General features: G+C 40.1%; 2 protein-coding genes across 2 annotated transcripts; both read left to right on the top strand.

Moving 5' to 3' along the window:
* The first annotated feature begins 869 nt into the window (after window positions 1-869).
* Window positions 870-2,378, top strand: LOC113342016. The gene is made up of 4 exons (XM_026586683.1): window positions 870-1,253; window positions 1,347-1,629; window positions 1,825-2,030; window positions 2,133-2,378. The coding sequence occupies exons 1-4, from the start codon at window positions 870-872 to the stop codon at window positions 2,376-2,378; spliced, it is 1,119 nt and encodes a 372-aa protein (XP_026442468.1).
* A 1,739-nt stretch (window positions 2,379-4,117) lies between these two features.
* LOC113342015 (uncharacterized mitochondrial protein AtMg00810-like) lies at window positions 4,118-4,597 on the top strand. Its single transcript, XM_026586682.1, has one exon. It carries the CDS (start codon window positions 4,118-4,120, stop codon window positions 4,595-4,597), a length of 480 nt encoding a protein of 159 aa, XP_026442467.1.
* The last annotated feature ends 10,195 nt before the right edge of the window (window positions 4,598-14,792 follow it).

Below are 14,792 nucleotides of genomic sequence, written 5' to 3'. Positions count from 1 at the left end.
TTGAAATTTACTTTAGAATTTATTATTTGGCGATGTCTGATATGTTAGATTACATGAAAAAGAAAGATGGTTAAGAGCCTATTGAATAAGTTGGTATTGGTAAATGCTTGTGGTCTAAAATGTGTACAAGTGTATTTTCTGTCCCATAAAATTCAATTAATTGAGTCAAGTCTGACTCACAAAACAAACATATTTTCTGAGTCAGACATTAATGAGTCAGATCCAGATAAGTCAAGTGATTTCACTCAGATCCAAACGACTTAGATCCAGATGACTAAGATAAGTCAGGTGCAAACAAACATGGTGTAAAAGTAATACGCTATGTTAGGAACATATATTAGTTTTCCTTTTATGTCTTAGTTCCCTTTTATATCTCCGTGGGTCTATATATATACTGGTCGTGTAGTTCGTTTATTTATTCAATAAGAAACATATAATTCTTCTTCACTAAAGCTATCATGGTATCAGCTAGATGCCTTTAATGGGTCTACTTCAATGTTTTGTTTGATTCCGTTGTTAGTGCAAGAGAAACGTGGTTAGCGCAAGAGCTAGATATTCTTGTTCTCCTTATAATCCTTTACTGTGGTCCCCCTAGTACTGCTTCCTGTTTTATCTTTACCTTCGAAACAAAAGAGTAAAGCTGTGGTTTTACTTCTGTCTTCGGTATTTCTTCTCTGTCTGGGTTCTTCTTTCTGATCGGTGAAGTTTATTTCTCTTCTTTCTCTACCGGCGTGAACTTATTATCGGTGTTGCTGACTAATTAGTGGTACCCCTTGTTTCAAATCCTCGTATTGATTCTCCAAAAGGTGATATCTAAACCTAATTTCTTCAATTGATTTCTGTTCTGCAATTAATTTCTCTTCTATAGCATGGCTACTGAACGTGATGACTCGTTGCAATCGATTAGCATTAGATTGAATAAGAGTAATTATACATATTGGGTTTATGTTATGAAAAACTTTTTGATTGGTAAAGATATGTGGGGATATGTTAGTGGTAATATTTTTATTCCTAGTTCTAAACCTAAAGCTGAAGAATATGATAAATTACTTGCTACTTGGGAACGATGTAATGCAAAGATTATTACTTGGATCAATAATTCTGTTAATTTAAGCATTGGCATGCATTTAGCTAAATTTTCTACTGCTAAAGAGGTGTGGTATCACTTGGCAACACTGTTTTTGCAATCTAATTTTGCTAAACGTTATCAATTAGAGTCTGATATTAGAGAAGCAAAACAAGGTGACAGGGATGTACAAGAATTTTATTCAATAATGAATGGGTATTGGGACTAACTTGCTCTTACTGAACCTTCCGATCTTAAAACGGTTGCTCCATATGTAAAGTATCGTGAAGAGCAGCGTCTTGTTCAGTTCTTAATGGCTCTTCGTCATGATTTTGAAGCTCTAAGAGGTCAGATTTTGCATCGTAATCCATTACCTTCTATGGATTATGTTGTTAATGAGTTATTAGCCAAAGAAGTACGTTTAAAATCTCAAGCTGGCAGCAAAGGGATTCTTCCTCTCCCTACTGAAAGTGTATTGGCAGTACCCTCAAAGCCTTATTTTAATTACCATAATAAACCACAAAGAACTGCTAGCGACGAATGCAATTTCTGCAAGAAGAAAGGTCACTGGAAGGCGCAATGTCCATAGATTTTGAAGAAACAACATCAAGGAACCTTTCACAAGCAATACCATACTGCTGCAGCTGCTACTCCTAGAAATGAGGAACAATCTTCGCAGTCTCTTATCGAACAGTTGCAAAAACTTTTGGTCTCACAGCAATCCCATTCTTTGAACCCAATGACTTCTTCTTTTGCAGGTTTGTCTACATCTAATGCATCAGGTATAAACTCCTCCGTTTGGGTTTTTGATTCAAGTGCTTCGCACCATATGACTAAAGATTTCTCTAGTTTGTCCTCCTTATCTCATATTTCCTTTTCCCAAAATGTTGAAACTGCTGATTGTACAATCTTGCCTCTAGCCGTTAGTGGCTCTGTTAAGACTCCACAATTATCTCTCTCTGACGTATATTGCATTCCTAAATTAAAAATGAATTTAATATTTGTTAGCCAACTATGCGACTTGGGTTATAACGTTTTTTTTTCTCCTACATGTTGTCTTGTTCAGCATCCGCAGTCGAAGAGAGTGATTGGGATAGGCCATAGAGAAGGTGGGTTATACGCTTTAGTGGAGTTGCGGATTCCTGATGTTGCTGCTTCTACAGTCGACTTATCATCTTTTCATATCACTGCGAAATCTAGTAATTTTTATTTATGGCATTCTCGTCTAGGTCATGTTTCTGCTTCTCGTCTTAAATTCTTAGTTTCTAAAGGCTCTCTTGGACAAATAAAACCACATGATATCAGATTGTAGTGGTTGTCAACTTGCAAAATTTTCAGCATTACCATTCAATAAAAGTACTTTTGTTTCTAGTAAACCTTTTGATTTAGTACACTCTGATGTTTGGGGGGCAGCTCATATTCCTACCAAAGGGGGCTCTAGGTACTATGTATGTTTTATTGATGATTACTCTCGTTATTGCTGGATTTTTCTTATGAAACATCGTTCTGAATATTTTGATATTTATCGTGCCTTTCGTAATTTTGTGCGTACCCAATTTTCTGCTGTTATAAAATGTTTCCGCTGTGACTTGGGTGGTGAGTACAGAAAAGGCTCATTTCTTGATCTTCTTTCTTCTGATGGTACTGTTTATCAAACTTCTTGTACTGACACACCACAACAAAATGGTGTGGCAGAACGAAAACATCGACATCTTCTTGAAACAGCTCGATCGTTGTATTTTATCTGCTCATGTTCCTGCAACGTATTGGGGGGAAGCTGTTTTAACTGCTAATTATATTATTAATCGTATACCAACTTCTCTTACTGGTGGTGTTTCTCCTTTTGAAAAGTTATATGGTACAACTCCTGACTACTTTTCTCTTAAAGTGTTTGGATGTGCTTGTTTTGTTCCCAAACCTCATAGGGAAAGAAACAAATTATCATCCAAGTCTGCTTTGTGTGTGTTTCTTGGATATGGTGATGGTCAAAAGGGATATCGTTGTTATGATGTTACAGGTCAAAAGATGTATGTTTCTCGGCATGTTGTGTTTCTTGAACATATTCCTTTCTTTTCTATTGCTTCTCGGGCTGATGTTATTGAAAAATCCGACTTAGTAAAAATTGATCCATTTGGTGATTTGGATACTTCACCATCTGATTCTTCATATAGCCCCACACCTGTTCCTACTTCTATAGATACTTGCAGCAATGTACAGGCTCCGGTTGAAGATATACCTTCTTCTTCTACTTCTTTTGTCCCTGAAGATATAATTGCAGAAGCTTATCCTCCCTGTTCTCCGGCTGCCACATCACCTCTCGAAACTGTTGATCAAACTACACCAAGGTATCCTCCACGTACTCGTAATCCACCAAATAGGTTTGGTTACTCTCCTAGTGATTTTGGTCTTTCTTGTTACTCTTCAAAATATTATTCATTTCTTTATTCTGTTTACTCTTTATCTGAGCCTACTTCCTACAAAGAGGCTATTTCTCAACCAGTATGGCAAAAAGCTACGGATTTAGAGCTTGCTGCCTTGGACAAGGCAGGGACATGGGAAATGGTTACTCTACCTCCCGGAAAACATGCAGTAAGTTCCAAATGGGTTTACAAGATCAAAACTAAATCTGATGGATCGGTTGAACGATGCAAGGCACGTCTCGTGGCGAAGGGATTTACTCAAGAATATGGAATTGACTATGAAGAAACTTTTGCACCAGTGGCAAAAATGACATATGTTCGTGCTCTTATTGCTGTAGCCTCTTTTAGGAATTGGAAGATATATCAAATGGATGTGAAAAATGCTTTTCTCAATGGCGATCTTTCTGAAGAAGTCTATATGGTTTCCGCTCCTGGTGTACCTCATAAATCTGGCGAAGTTTACAAGCTCCGTAAAGCATTGTACGGACTGAAACAAGCACCTCGTGCATGGTTTGACAAGTTCTCCTCTACTGTCACTTCTCTTGGTTTTCAGTCAAATCCTTAAGATTCAGCATTATTTGTTCGAAACAGTTCTGCAGGTCAAATATTATTGCTTCTCTATGTCGATGATATGATTATTACAGGTGATGATTTGAATGGGATAGTTCGTCTAAAAGAACAGTTACACCAACAGTTTGGGATGAAAGATTTAGGTCTGTTGCGATATTTTCTTGGTATCGAGGTTGCTTCATCTCCAAAAGGTTATCTTCTTTCACAGTCTAAGTATGTTAGTGATATTCTTAAAAAGGCTCGCATTTCTGATACTGATCCAGTTGACACACCCTTTGAGATGAATGCTAGATATACTAATACTGATAGTGTTCTCTTGGATATATATAGAACCATTGTTGGAAGCCTAGTTTACCTCACTATTACGCGACCTGATATTGTGTATGCAGTTCATATTGTTAGTCAGTTTGTTTCTTCACCTACTACTATACATTGGGCAGCTGTTATGCGTATTTTGAGATCTCTCCGGGGAACTCAGTATCAGAGTTTGTCATTCCCTTCATCTTCTTCATCAAGTTTTACACTTCTGAGGTTTTTCTGATGCTGGGTGGGCCGATGATCATAGTGATTGCAAGTCTACTACTGGTTATTGTGTCTTTCTTGGTGATTCCTTAATTTCATGGAGGAGTAAAAAGCAGTCCACTCCTGCTCGATCGTCATATGAAGCCGAGTACCACGCAAGGCAGATGCTACCGCTGAGATTATTTGGCTCCGTTGGTTGAATAGAGTTATGGGTGTAGCTATATCTGAGCCAACACCTTTGTATTGCGATAATACAAGTGCGATACATATTGCCCACAATTCAGTGTACCACGAAAGGACTAAGCACATCGAAGTCGACTGCCACTTCATCCGTCATCACTTGGTGCATGGTACTATAACATTTCCATGGAAGCCATCGAAGATGCAGATTGCAGATTTCTTTACAAAGTCTCCATCTACTCCCCGGTTTCGATTTCTTCTTGACAAACTCTCGATGATTAATGCATTTCAGTCAATATCGTGAGTTTGAGAGGGGCTTTTAACAGAATATTCTAGACTATTCTAGAATAAGAGTAACATGCTATGTTAGGAACATATATTAGTTTTCCTTTTATGTCTTCGTTCCCTTTTATGTCTCTGTTGGTCTGTATATATACTGGTCGTGTAGTTCGTTTATTTATTCAATAAGAAACATAGAATTCTTCTTCACTAAAGCTATCAGGAGCCATTGATAGCTCTAAAAGACACATTTACAACTGTCAGATGGTTACAAAACCATTTGTTTTTGTAAGATAGATATTAATGTTTTCATTAAAACTTTATTAAGACCCCTTGACTATAAATTATATTTTTGGTTGGAAAAAAATGAAAGAGAGTTTTTCTTTAATGTTTTGGAATTTTAAAGAAAAATAAAAAAATTTGAGAGAAAGAAAACTAGTTTATGATTAACACTTGTTTTCTACAATTTTGATTATGAGCAAGAATAGAAGTGTACAAGTATCACATACTCTCAAGTGCAAGAGTGATTGTGAAAGAGAATTTACTTGGCTGTTTTATCCTGGGGACGACGCGATATGGAAAAACTATTTGCACAATCTTGGGCAGAGCCGTGAAACGTCTTAAAGAGAACGACCTGGTCGTGACTCAGCCATAACATTTTTGTTTGTTTGGTTTTATGATTGTTTTGCAAGTTATTTTCAGCAATTGTTCCAACATAAAATATCCCGATATCTCATCCTTGTATGCAGCGTTCTAAGAATTACGCTTTTGTGTTCATTAATGCATCACCGTCTCCTTATTCATTTACACATGAATCATGAATGACACAAAGGGACAATTACAGTATGATGAATGAAGCAACATTTAAATAAAAATCAAAGAGATGATTAGATTCTTTTTGTAATGTTGTCTCATTATTTAAATATGTGTAGTTACCTAAAATTGGTGGGAGGTTAAAAGTCGGATATTATGGTTTGTAAAAGTGATTTACATGAGGTTGAGCACAAACAGTCTTCTCCTAAACCAAGACAAATAGTCGTACAAGGGATGCTTCAGTTACATGAAGGATTAGGGATGATCTTATGGAAGGAAGCAAAGATGAAAAGAGAGATAATAATATAAAGAATTATTCTAAGAGGTTATGAGAAAGTTTTGTTTAACTTGGAGAGTAGATGACCTATTTATAGCTGAATTCTCTAACCTCGGATCGGTGAGAATGTGGATTACTTGCAGCGCAAAGCACTTTTTCCCTTCTTCTCAAGAATAGCTAGACATAAAATATGCTAAGTTTATCCCCTTATTCAACCGCCTTTACTCTTTTTTTGCGATGCGAAATGGGTCGGGTATTTCTCACACGTGCTCTAGATCACCAGACTAAAACCCTTATTGGTATTCCATATTTGCATGTGACTGAGCCAACCCTTGTGATGATATGTTGAGAGAGAGAAATACTCTCTATATCCGACGTTGGCCAAGATAGAGATATCTTCTTTAGTTTACGCGTATGAGTAGGATGAGTCATGTGAAAGGCAAGGAATGCCCTAGAAATCGTGTATAAAGTATGAAGGGAGTTGAGATTGGTTTATATATCTTCATAGTCGATCACATATATCATGTGGAGGCCGATTTCTTACATTTGCGTCCTTTATTGAGCATGAGAATCTCAAGGGAGTTTATCCACGATTTTGTATAAACATGTATAGTCGAGACTCATTTTACTAGCCATGAGTGTGTTTGAGAAACTGAAAACACTGAGACTTTTGCCTAAATCATGTGCTTGCAAAATATATTTTGAATGAGATGGTTCAGCTCAGATTTCCATGAGGTCGTTTGAGGCTTAGCAAATGAGATTGAGTCTTTTTAGAGTCAGCTAGGACGTGTTTGCGTCACAGAGAGAGGCTTCCATGCCTAATAATGTCTCTACGAGATCTTGGATCACGTGTCCTTGACCAGTAGTTTCTTGTGGGGATGTGCTCGGAATGACGTCATCACGACCAGTTGTATCTTGTAATAACGTATATTAGAAATTAAGGCTATAATTGCCTTGAAGACCAAGGGCTGAGTCTCTTTCGTGAGAGTTGAATTTTGACCTATGGGACTGAGTTTGTATTTTAGACATGAAGATTAAACTTATCTTCAGATCTCTTTATTGATGGTGGTTTTAAGTTCGGGGCTAAATTTGTAAAATGTTATCTACCTGACCCAATATCATATGTAGTAGACATTGATATGTCTATATTCCGCATGGAATTAGGAGAATATATCAAAATCTGATGAGTGCCTATGTCTCTCTTCATAGTATATTGAAACTCAAGCTCCTAGATGAATTGTTCACTAGTATAGAGCCTAATGAGTGTATAAGCTCCTAACTGCATTACTCACTAATACCGGAGCCTGCCGAGTATTTTTCCTATGCTATGTTCCCCGGCTGAACCCTTAATATTGATATGGCATGACAATTTGTGTTCACTCGTAACAGAGTAGCACGAATTTCCAAGTATCAAGGTTAAGGTCCTTGCATAAAAGTACTCAATCGGAAAGCATACTGCTCTCTGTAAATAAACTTAAAGAACTCTGTGTCAACACATAGAATTCTATCAATTTTGTGATAATTCACAAGATTCAGATATTACTCTGACTAATTTGAAAAAAATAAGGTTTTGCGCCCTGCGCAGTATATTAGACCCCGCCGGTCGAAATTAAGCTTAGGCGAACTAGGCAATTAATCTGCCATGGATTATTAGGTGCAAAATCCTACCCAAAATCAGAAAACAAGTAGTAAAAAGAGTCGCGGGATAGGAGCAGCAACAAAGGGAGGTGTGTCCATGCCATAGGCCAGCCGGCGCCACTTGGAAGTGGCCACACCCCATGTTGCATGACCGGCCCCTGTTTCCCGTCGACCAATCAGGTCGCCTTAAACCTGCCACACGCACATGAGTTGTGGTTGGGCCCATACTTGCCGGCCCCTATTTCCCATCGACCAATCATGTCGCTTTAAATCCGCTACGTGCACTAGAAGTGTGGCCATGCCCATGCTTGTCCGACCCTTTTTTTTATCGACCAATCAGGTCGCTCTAAACCTGCCACAATATTAAAAGAGGCAAAATTGCGCCAGATGGTCACAATGCCAAATTGGCTTTCCAAAACAGCGCCAACATGCCAATGGCATGCCAAACGTGCCATCCCGCTCCACATTCCATGCCACGACAATGCACTAAACGTGCATACCAAACATGCCAAATGTGTCACTTTGCCGCAGCAGCATGCAGAACGTGCCAATGTGCCATAAATAGTGCGCCTACGTGCTAACCCACCTTCTGTTCATGGCCAATGCCATAACATACTTCAATTAGGGTATCCTAATCAGAAACACAACTTTGCTTTAGTGGCGTTAATCGAAACCCTAATTTCCCGTTGTAGCCCAAATTACGCCACTTCGGGCCCCACAACATGCCACGAGCCATGCGGGACCCAGGAAACCTTAAGAATGGCGCCATACCATAACCATATGGCAACCCTTGCTCCTGTGGCCATTTCCACATTATGGCCTTGCTATAGTTCCTTTGGCATGGATATGGCACCGTCTGCACAAAAACATCATCGTGCCGTGGCCACATGCCACACACACTAATTAGGGTTTCGGCATGCCAAACCCTAATTTAGGTAAAGTTGTTACGCCAACCAAGACAAGTAATGCTACCCAGAGCATTAGGATTCATGTGGAAACTGGAACTAATGTTGCCAAGCCATATTTGGGTCTAACACTAATGTGCCAAAATCTAGCGGTCATGGCTACGCCAGGCGCTACTTGCCATTGTGCCACTGGCATGCGCTAAATATGCCACTACGCCATTGGCACATTGTGCTATTATCAGGCGCCAACAGAGTGTGGCCATAACAATGGCCACCCTTTTTCATGAGTTACAATCTCAGCCATCCAAATTCTCAACAGAATTGACAAGCCTGTGGCAAGTCTTAGGCGACTGATAGGTGTCCTAAATACCTTAATATTTATCTATTATTTATGCTTTCTTCGCGAGTTTTCTTGTAAATTATGTATCTTATGATTGATTTTGAGTTTTATATGTGTTTTGGAGTCATATGGCGAAAAAAAGAAAAAATATGAACAAAAAGCTTTACTTAGAGGCACGGGGCGTGAACGGAGGAGAATCTAGCAAGCACACGGCTTTATAAAGCATTGAAAAGAAGAAATCGCTCAAGTTGGCGCAAGAAGGGGCAAATTGTCATTCCCTGCACAAGTGTTATCTGGAGCCAATCACAGGTTAAGGGGCTAATACTAAGTGACATGTATCGACTCTTGGGGTGCAAACAGCAACCCCACTTCACAAGGCCTTATCTAGATCGAAATTGAGGAATTAGGGTCATTTTCCCCCCTTTTCCCTTTCTCTATTCTTCTCTGCTGCTGTAAGTAACATCTAGGGTTCAATTGAGGTTTGAGAGATGGTTTGAGAGATAAGATGGATTCAAGGGTTTGGTGGTGTTGATTAATGGAACCGAGAGAAGGAATCGAAGATGGGTTTGTCTTAGATTCGTCTGAGATGAGAAAGAATGATTGAAATTGGACAAGGGGATCTGCTGTTAATTCGATGGCAGAAGAAGATTGAAGTTGAATCTGAAAATGGGTCTCTGCTGAAATAAATTGTGTTGAGATGATGAAGAGTGAAGTAAGGTTTCGATTTGTTCTGAAATTGAAGATGGGTTAATCATTGTCTCGATTGATATGAGCAGATGGGTTTGCTGGAATCGGTGAGAAATTGAGTACAAGAAGCATCAGAGATGGGTATTTGTTAGAATTCAAATTCATGAGTTCTTGACAGAGATTCAAGCCAAGAACTAAGGTTATCTGGTGGTGTTGTTGCCGGAGAAGATTGAGGAGCCGAATTGAGATGGATTCTGGGGGTATGAATGGATCTGGGTTTGGTTTTTGCCGTTTATATGAAGCTGTTGATGATTGGATGGTGATGCTGAGTTCGAAATGAATGTGGCTGCTGCCGTTAGTTGAAGGTTATGGATGTGAGGTATACAGGAACGGATGAAGTGATTTGAAGCGTATTACTGTAATGGGGGAGAACGATTGAAGCTCAAGGAGACTGCAGGTGCAATACAAGAAGCTGGTGGAAGTGTTTGTCTGGTGGGGTTGTAGCTGGAGTAACAAAGTGTTGGTGGTGATGCTGCTGAAGGAGATGGATGCAGCTGAGATGTTCCTGCAACAACTGATTGTGAGCTGAAATTGCTGGGAAGAGTATGAGGCAGAGCTGAAGTACAGGGAGAAATTGGAGTTGAGTGATGAGGTTAAGCTGCAATGAATTAGCTGAGGAGTTGTTGATGATGTGAATGAAATGCTGCAAATGAAGCTACAATAGATGTATGTTAGGATTCTTAACAGGAGAAGACCAAAAATGGGCATGAAAAATGGCCGGAAATCAGCCAGAAACAGAGGAAACTCTGTCTGATTCTCCAGTATGGTGAGTCGACTCGGTGACTCCAGATCCAACTCATCTGAGTAAGACCAGTTAGCCGAGTAAGATGCTGACTCGGTGGCTAACTCACTTTCTCCCCTTGACCCAGTTGACTAACAGAAGACCGTTAGGTCAGCGGTTAACTGTAACGGAATCTGACGGAATATTCCAGAGACATATTTCCCATACATGGACCCAGTGGACCACTTGGAGATGGGTTTTGAGAAGACCTAATTTTGGAAAGAGTATCCTTTTGGAATGGGAGAAGCATATAAATAGAAAACTCTATCTCTAAACCTAGAGATCTCCATATTATTATCTTCTTCTAATACTTTTAGCCTAGGGTTTAGAAAGATGGAAACTATTATTTTTCTTCTTGTGATGAACTCTATGCTATGAGTACGTAGATTTTATTATTGGTTAAGGAATAAGTTGGATTTCCAAATATGGGTTTTCATTCAATAAATTAGTTTTGTCTCCATGTTTTGTCGATTATGATTCGCTAGAAATATCGCCATGTATGATTGATTGTTAGTTTTGTCAAGTTGCAAATTGGTAGAACTCGTAATCATATCTATTGCTAGTTTAGGGTTTATTATACGTAAACGTGATACACCTTGAATACACGTAGTATAATTGTGATTATTGCTTGTAGTGATACATCCTAGTAGTCAAATGTGGATCATAACCTTTGTTAAAACGGATTAGTGTTTTTACACGTTCGTTTGCATTGATTTGTCTTATTTCATAGAACTTAGTGCTCTTAGGGAGTTAAACTTAATTGTGCTTTTACACTTTAGGTTGTTTTCTAGGAAGAATTCACTTTCGCATCTTTTAATGTGTTTGTTGATGACAAGAGGAAATTAGCGGGATATTCTTGCGATCAAGGTATCTTAGGACTTTTGATAAAAGTTGAGATTAAATATCAATTCTAGTTATTGTTACAAATTCATGTTTGTGAATGAAAACTAATCCTTGACCAATATCTTCATCTTATTGATTTGCTTGTTTATTTCATTAGTTGCTTTTAGTTTATTTTCCTTTACATAAAAATCAGAAATGCCCCCTTGTTTGTATAGGAAACCGAAATAATTTGACAACCTAGATCCTCTCCGTGGGAGCGATCCTTTCTTACCCTTGTTATATTATTTATTTTGAGTTGTGAGAAAGTGTAATTTATTTTTGACGCATACGACAACGATCAACGACCAGCCAAGACAAGCCTGTGGCAAGTCTTAGGTGGCCAGCCAAGACAAGCCTAATAGCATCACATGCTATTCTCCTGCGGCAAGTCTCCTGACTTTGACTTTCCACGCATAGCAATCTGCTACACGTTTTCTACGAAAACACTCGAGACATCAAACATGTCACAAACTGGGGGATGCTCATCAGGGTATTGGTCTGGCGGTTTACAGCGTGCGGCGTGCAACACTCCCATTATAAGAAAGTGTCAGAAAGCAGGGAAGTTAGTGGAGGAAATAAGTGGTGGGTGTAAACTAACCTGTTTACTTCATAGTGGGAACGTGGTTTCTGGCATTTACACATGACCCCACTTCTCCATCACTCCATCATTCCCATTTTCTACGAGATCAAGGTGCGTTCAATATGACTTGTATAAATAGGTTTTACCTATTCCAACCAGACACAAGTTTTGGTTAGAACAACAACACAGTATCCAAAGAAATACCAAAGAACTGATAGCTTACATTCCGCAAGACATTTCCAAACTCTGATACAAGTCATAAAATAACCATACCTTCAGAATTAACCATTCTGGTCTCAACACCTTCTTTGATTCCTTCCCTAAGACCAACCCTTCTCCTTCACTTTGTGATCGAAGTAAGATTGGAACGACCATTTCTTGTTTTAGGACAGGATTGTACAGATTGATCTCTCGAATCTAAAGTACTCCCGTGCAGTGCATTTGTTTTAGGTCTAGATTCGTTTCTCATCCACGCACCTAAATTTACCAAAACCAGCAGAAACAGTTTTTACCCATAAACAATTGGCGACCACAGTGGGAGATTAATATTTCGGTTGTGAAACCAATTTCTCAATTTACATTCCAATCTTCCTAAATTCAAGATAGTGGATCTTAGGCTAAATTCAATCATTAACCAGGATTCACTTCAATCACCAATCCCAACTCTCCGCTTCATGAGTTACCCCGGCCATCCCAAACACTTCCAAGGCCTCTAATGCTCGAAATCCAATCACCATGGAAGAGTATGGAAAACCGGCTGTAGCAGGAGCCAACAAACATTCGCTCGGAGAACGCCACCAATTTCAGAGACGGCACAAAAAATGTTGAATCCTTGTCTGAGGTTTGTGCCTCCGCCAACGACGATGTAGACAAAGTATGTGAACGTATCAAACGAGAGAAAAAGGGAATGACCAACACCAATGTACCGTCCGCAAGCGCAGTCAACACATCCCATGGCGTTACATCCTCTAGCACCAACACCAGCAGCACCATAAGCATCCCCTCTGGCGTGACGCCTCCTATTACCAGAGCCAGAGCCGCCGCTACTCCTAATATTTTTTCGAGCATAACGCCTCAAATCATTACCAGGGATGCTACCAATTCTTCGCCAGGACGAGAGATTGGAGAAGCTAGAGGAAACCAACCTCCCATTACCATTGTCGATTTAATGGAGAGACGTGAAGTTCTTTCCAAACCTCAGACGGACATGGCCACAACTCAAAGGGAGCGAAACAACGAACATCCGAATGATTATGTCAAGGGATTCAGAATCCGGGCGTTAGATTTTCATGATCCAAATGTGACTGAACATCAATTGGTGGAGTTGTGCATTAATGCTTTCTGGGGACTCTGTTCACGAAACCGTGTAATCTATGATGGAGCATATATTTTCAGCTCTCAACCGTGTTGCATCGGGCGGGCCATCGTCTTCAATTGAAGAAGCTACCCTGAAATCCCAGTCTCTCTTGGAAGGTACGGATGGTAAATGTAACTATGGACTCCTTACCACTACTCACCTGAAAGGTGTCGAGTTTGAAAGCGCACTGATTGACGCGGCCTCCGACTTCAAAATTGTAACCATCAAGGCTCTGAGAGTTACAAGCGAAAATCAAACAGAAGTAGCGTATTCTTTCCCATGAAGAGAAAACACGACTTGTCGACCAGCATTATTTGTGCGTCGTCTTCCCATCTTCCATATCGCGTCAACTCTTCTTTCGAAGTCAAGGGTTAATGGCGCCCTCACTGGAGTTTGCTCCAGGAGATGCTTCAACGTTCTCTCCAGGAGCCGATTCAACGTTTCACTCTAGGCTCCGCTTCAACGTTTCGCTCCAGGAGCCGCTCCGCTTCAACGTTTCGCTCTAGAAGCCGCTTCAACGTTCGCTCCAGACCCGCTTCAACGTTTCGCTCCAAGAGACGCTTCGACGTTCTCTCCCGAAGCCGCCACTTCACCGAAAATAAATAAAAAAAAGGAATAAACTCACATACGTGAGTTATCAAAGCCCTTGAATGTTCATAGCCGTGGTTGTCCAAGGTTCGTGCTTGTAGCTGCCACTCCTTCCTTCCAAGATCCATGGCCGTATCCACCACTCTTCCTTTCCAGGATTTGTGCCCGTAGTCACCACTCCTCCCTGTCAAGGATCGTGACTGTATCCATCTAAGCACCAGCCAGCATGTTTTTGTTTCCACGAACGCGGTCTCTTCTGATCACCAGCTAAAGCTTCATCATAGCAACAACCACTATATATAAAGGTAACTTGAACTTGTGCTTATTTTAGTTTCCCATTTGAGGAAGTAATGGAGCCACCAATACGGAGGCAATATGGTGACATCTTTATCATGGTTAACTCACCGACCATACAAGATAGAACCACGAAAACCACACTCGGGGACTAAGGCTCAACACGGAATCCCTTCACTGTCAAGAACCTTTCAACTCAGAAGGGGAAACCAACCAATAAGTCATAACTGTGACAAGGTCACCACTCTTCAAAGATGTAGCGCAAGGATATCACCATCTCCTTGTCTGGAAGGCGCCTGACCAACGGGCAGTATTTGGCTCAGTCATTCATAAGCGTTGTTGTTAGTGAAGAATCAAAGAGGAAATTCGCACCTCAACAAGCCACACATACCAACTACACCATGTCTGCCACATCACCTACTCAGAACTCAGCACCGCCTACCCAAGGCCTGCATGAAGCTGCACATCGCCGACAAATCCAAATTCGGTGTTTCTAGATTTCAAATTTCCTATGGAAGGGGTGCATGGGTTGCCATAAGTTGGATACAATGCG

The sequence above is a fragment of the Papaver somniferum genome, unplaced genomic scaffold (genome assembly GCF_003573695.1).
Source record: "Papaver somniferum cultivar HN1 unplaced genomic scaffold, ASM357369v1 unplaced-scaffold_33, whole genome shotgun sequence".
Taxonomy (NCBI): domain Eukaryota; kingdom Viridiplantae; phylum Streptophyta; class Magnoliopsida; order Ranunculales; family Papaveraceae; genus Papaver; species Papaver somniferum.
This window is presented reverse-complemented; position numbering and strand designations above follow the sequence as displayed.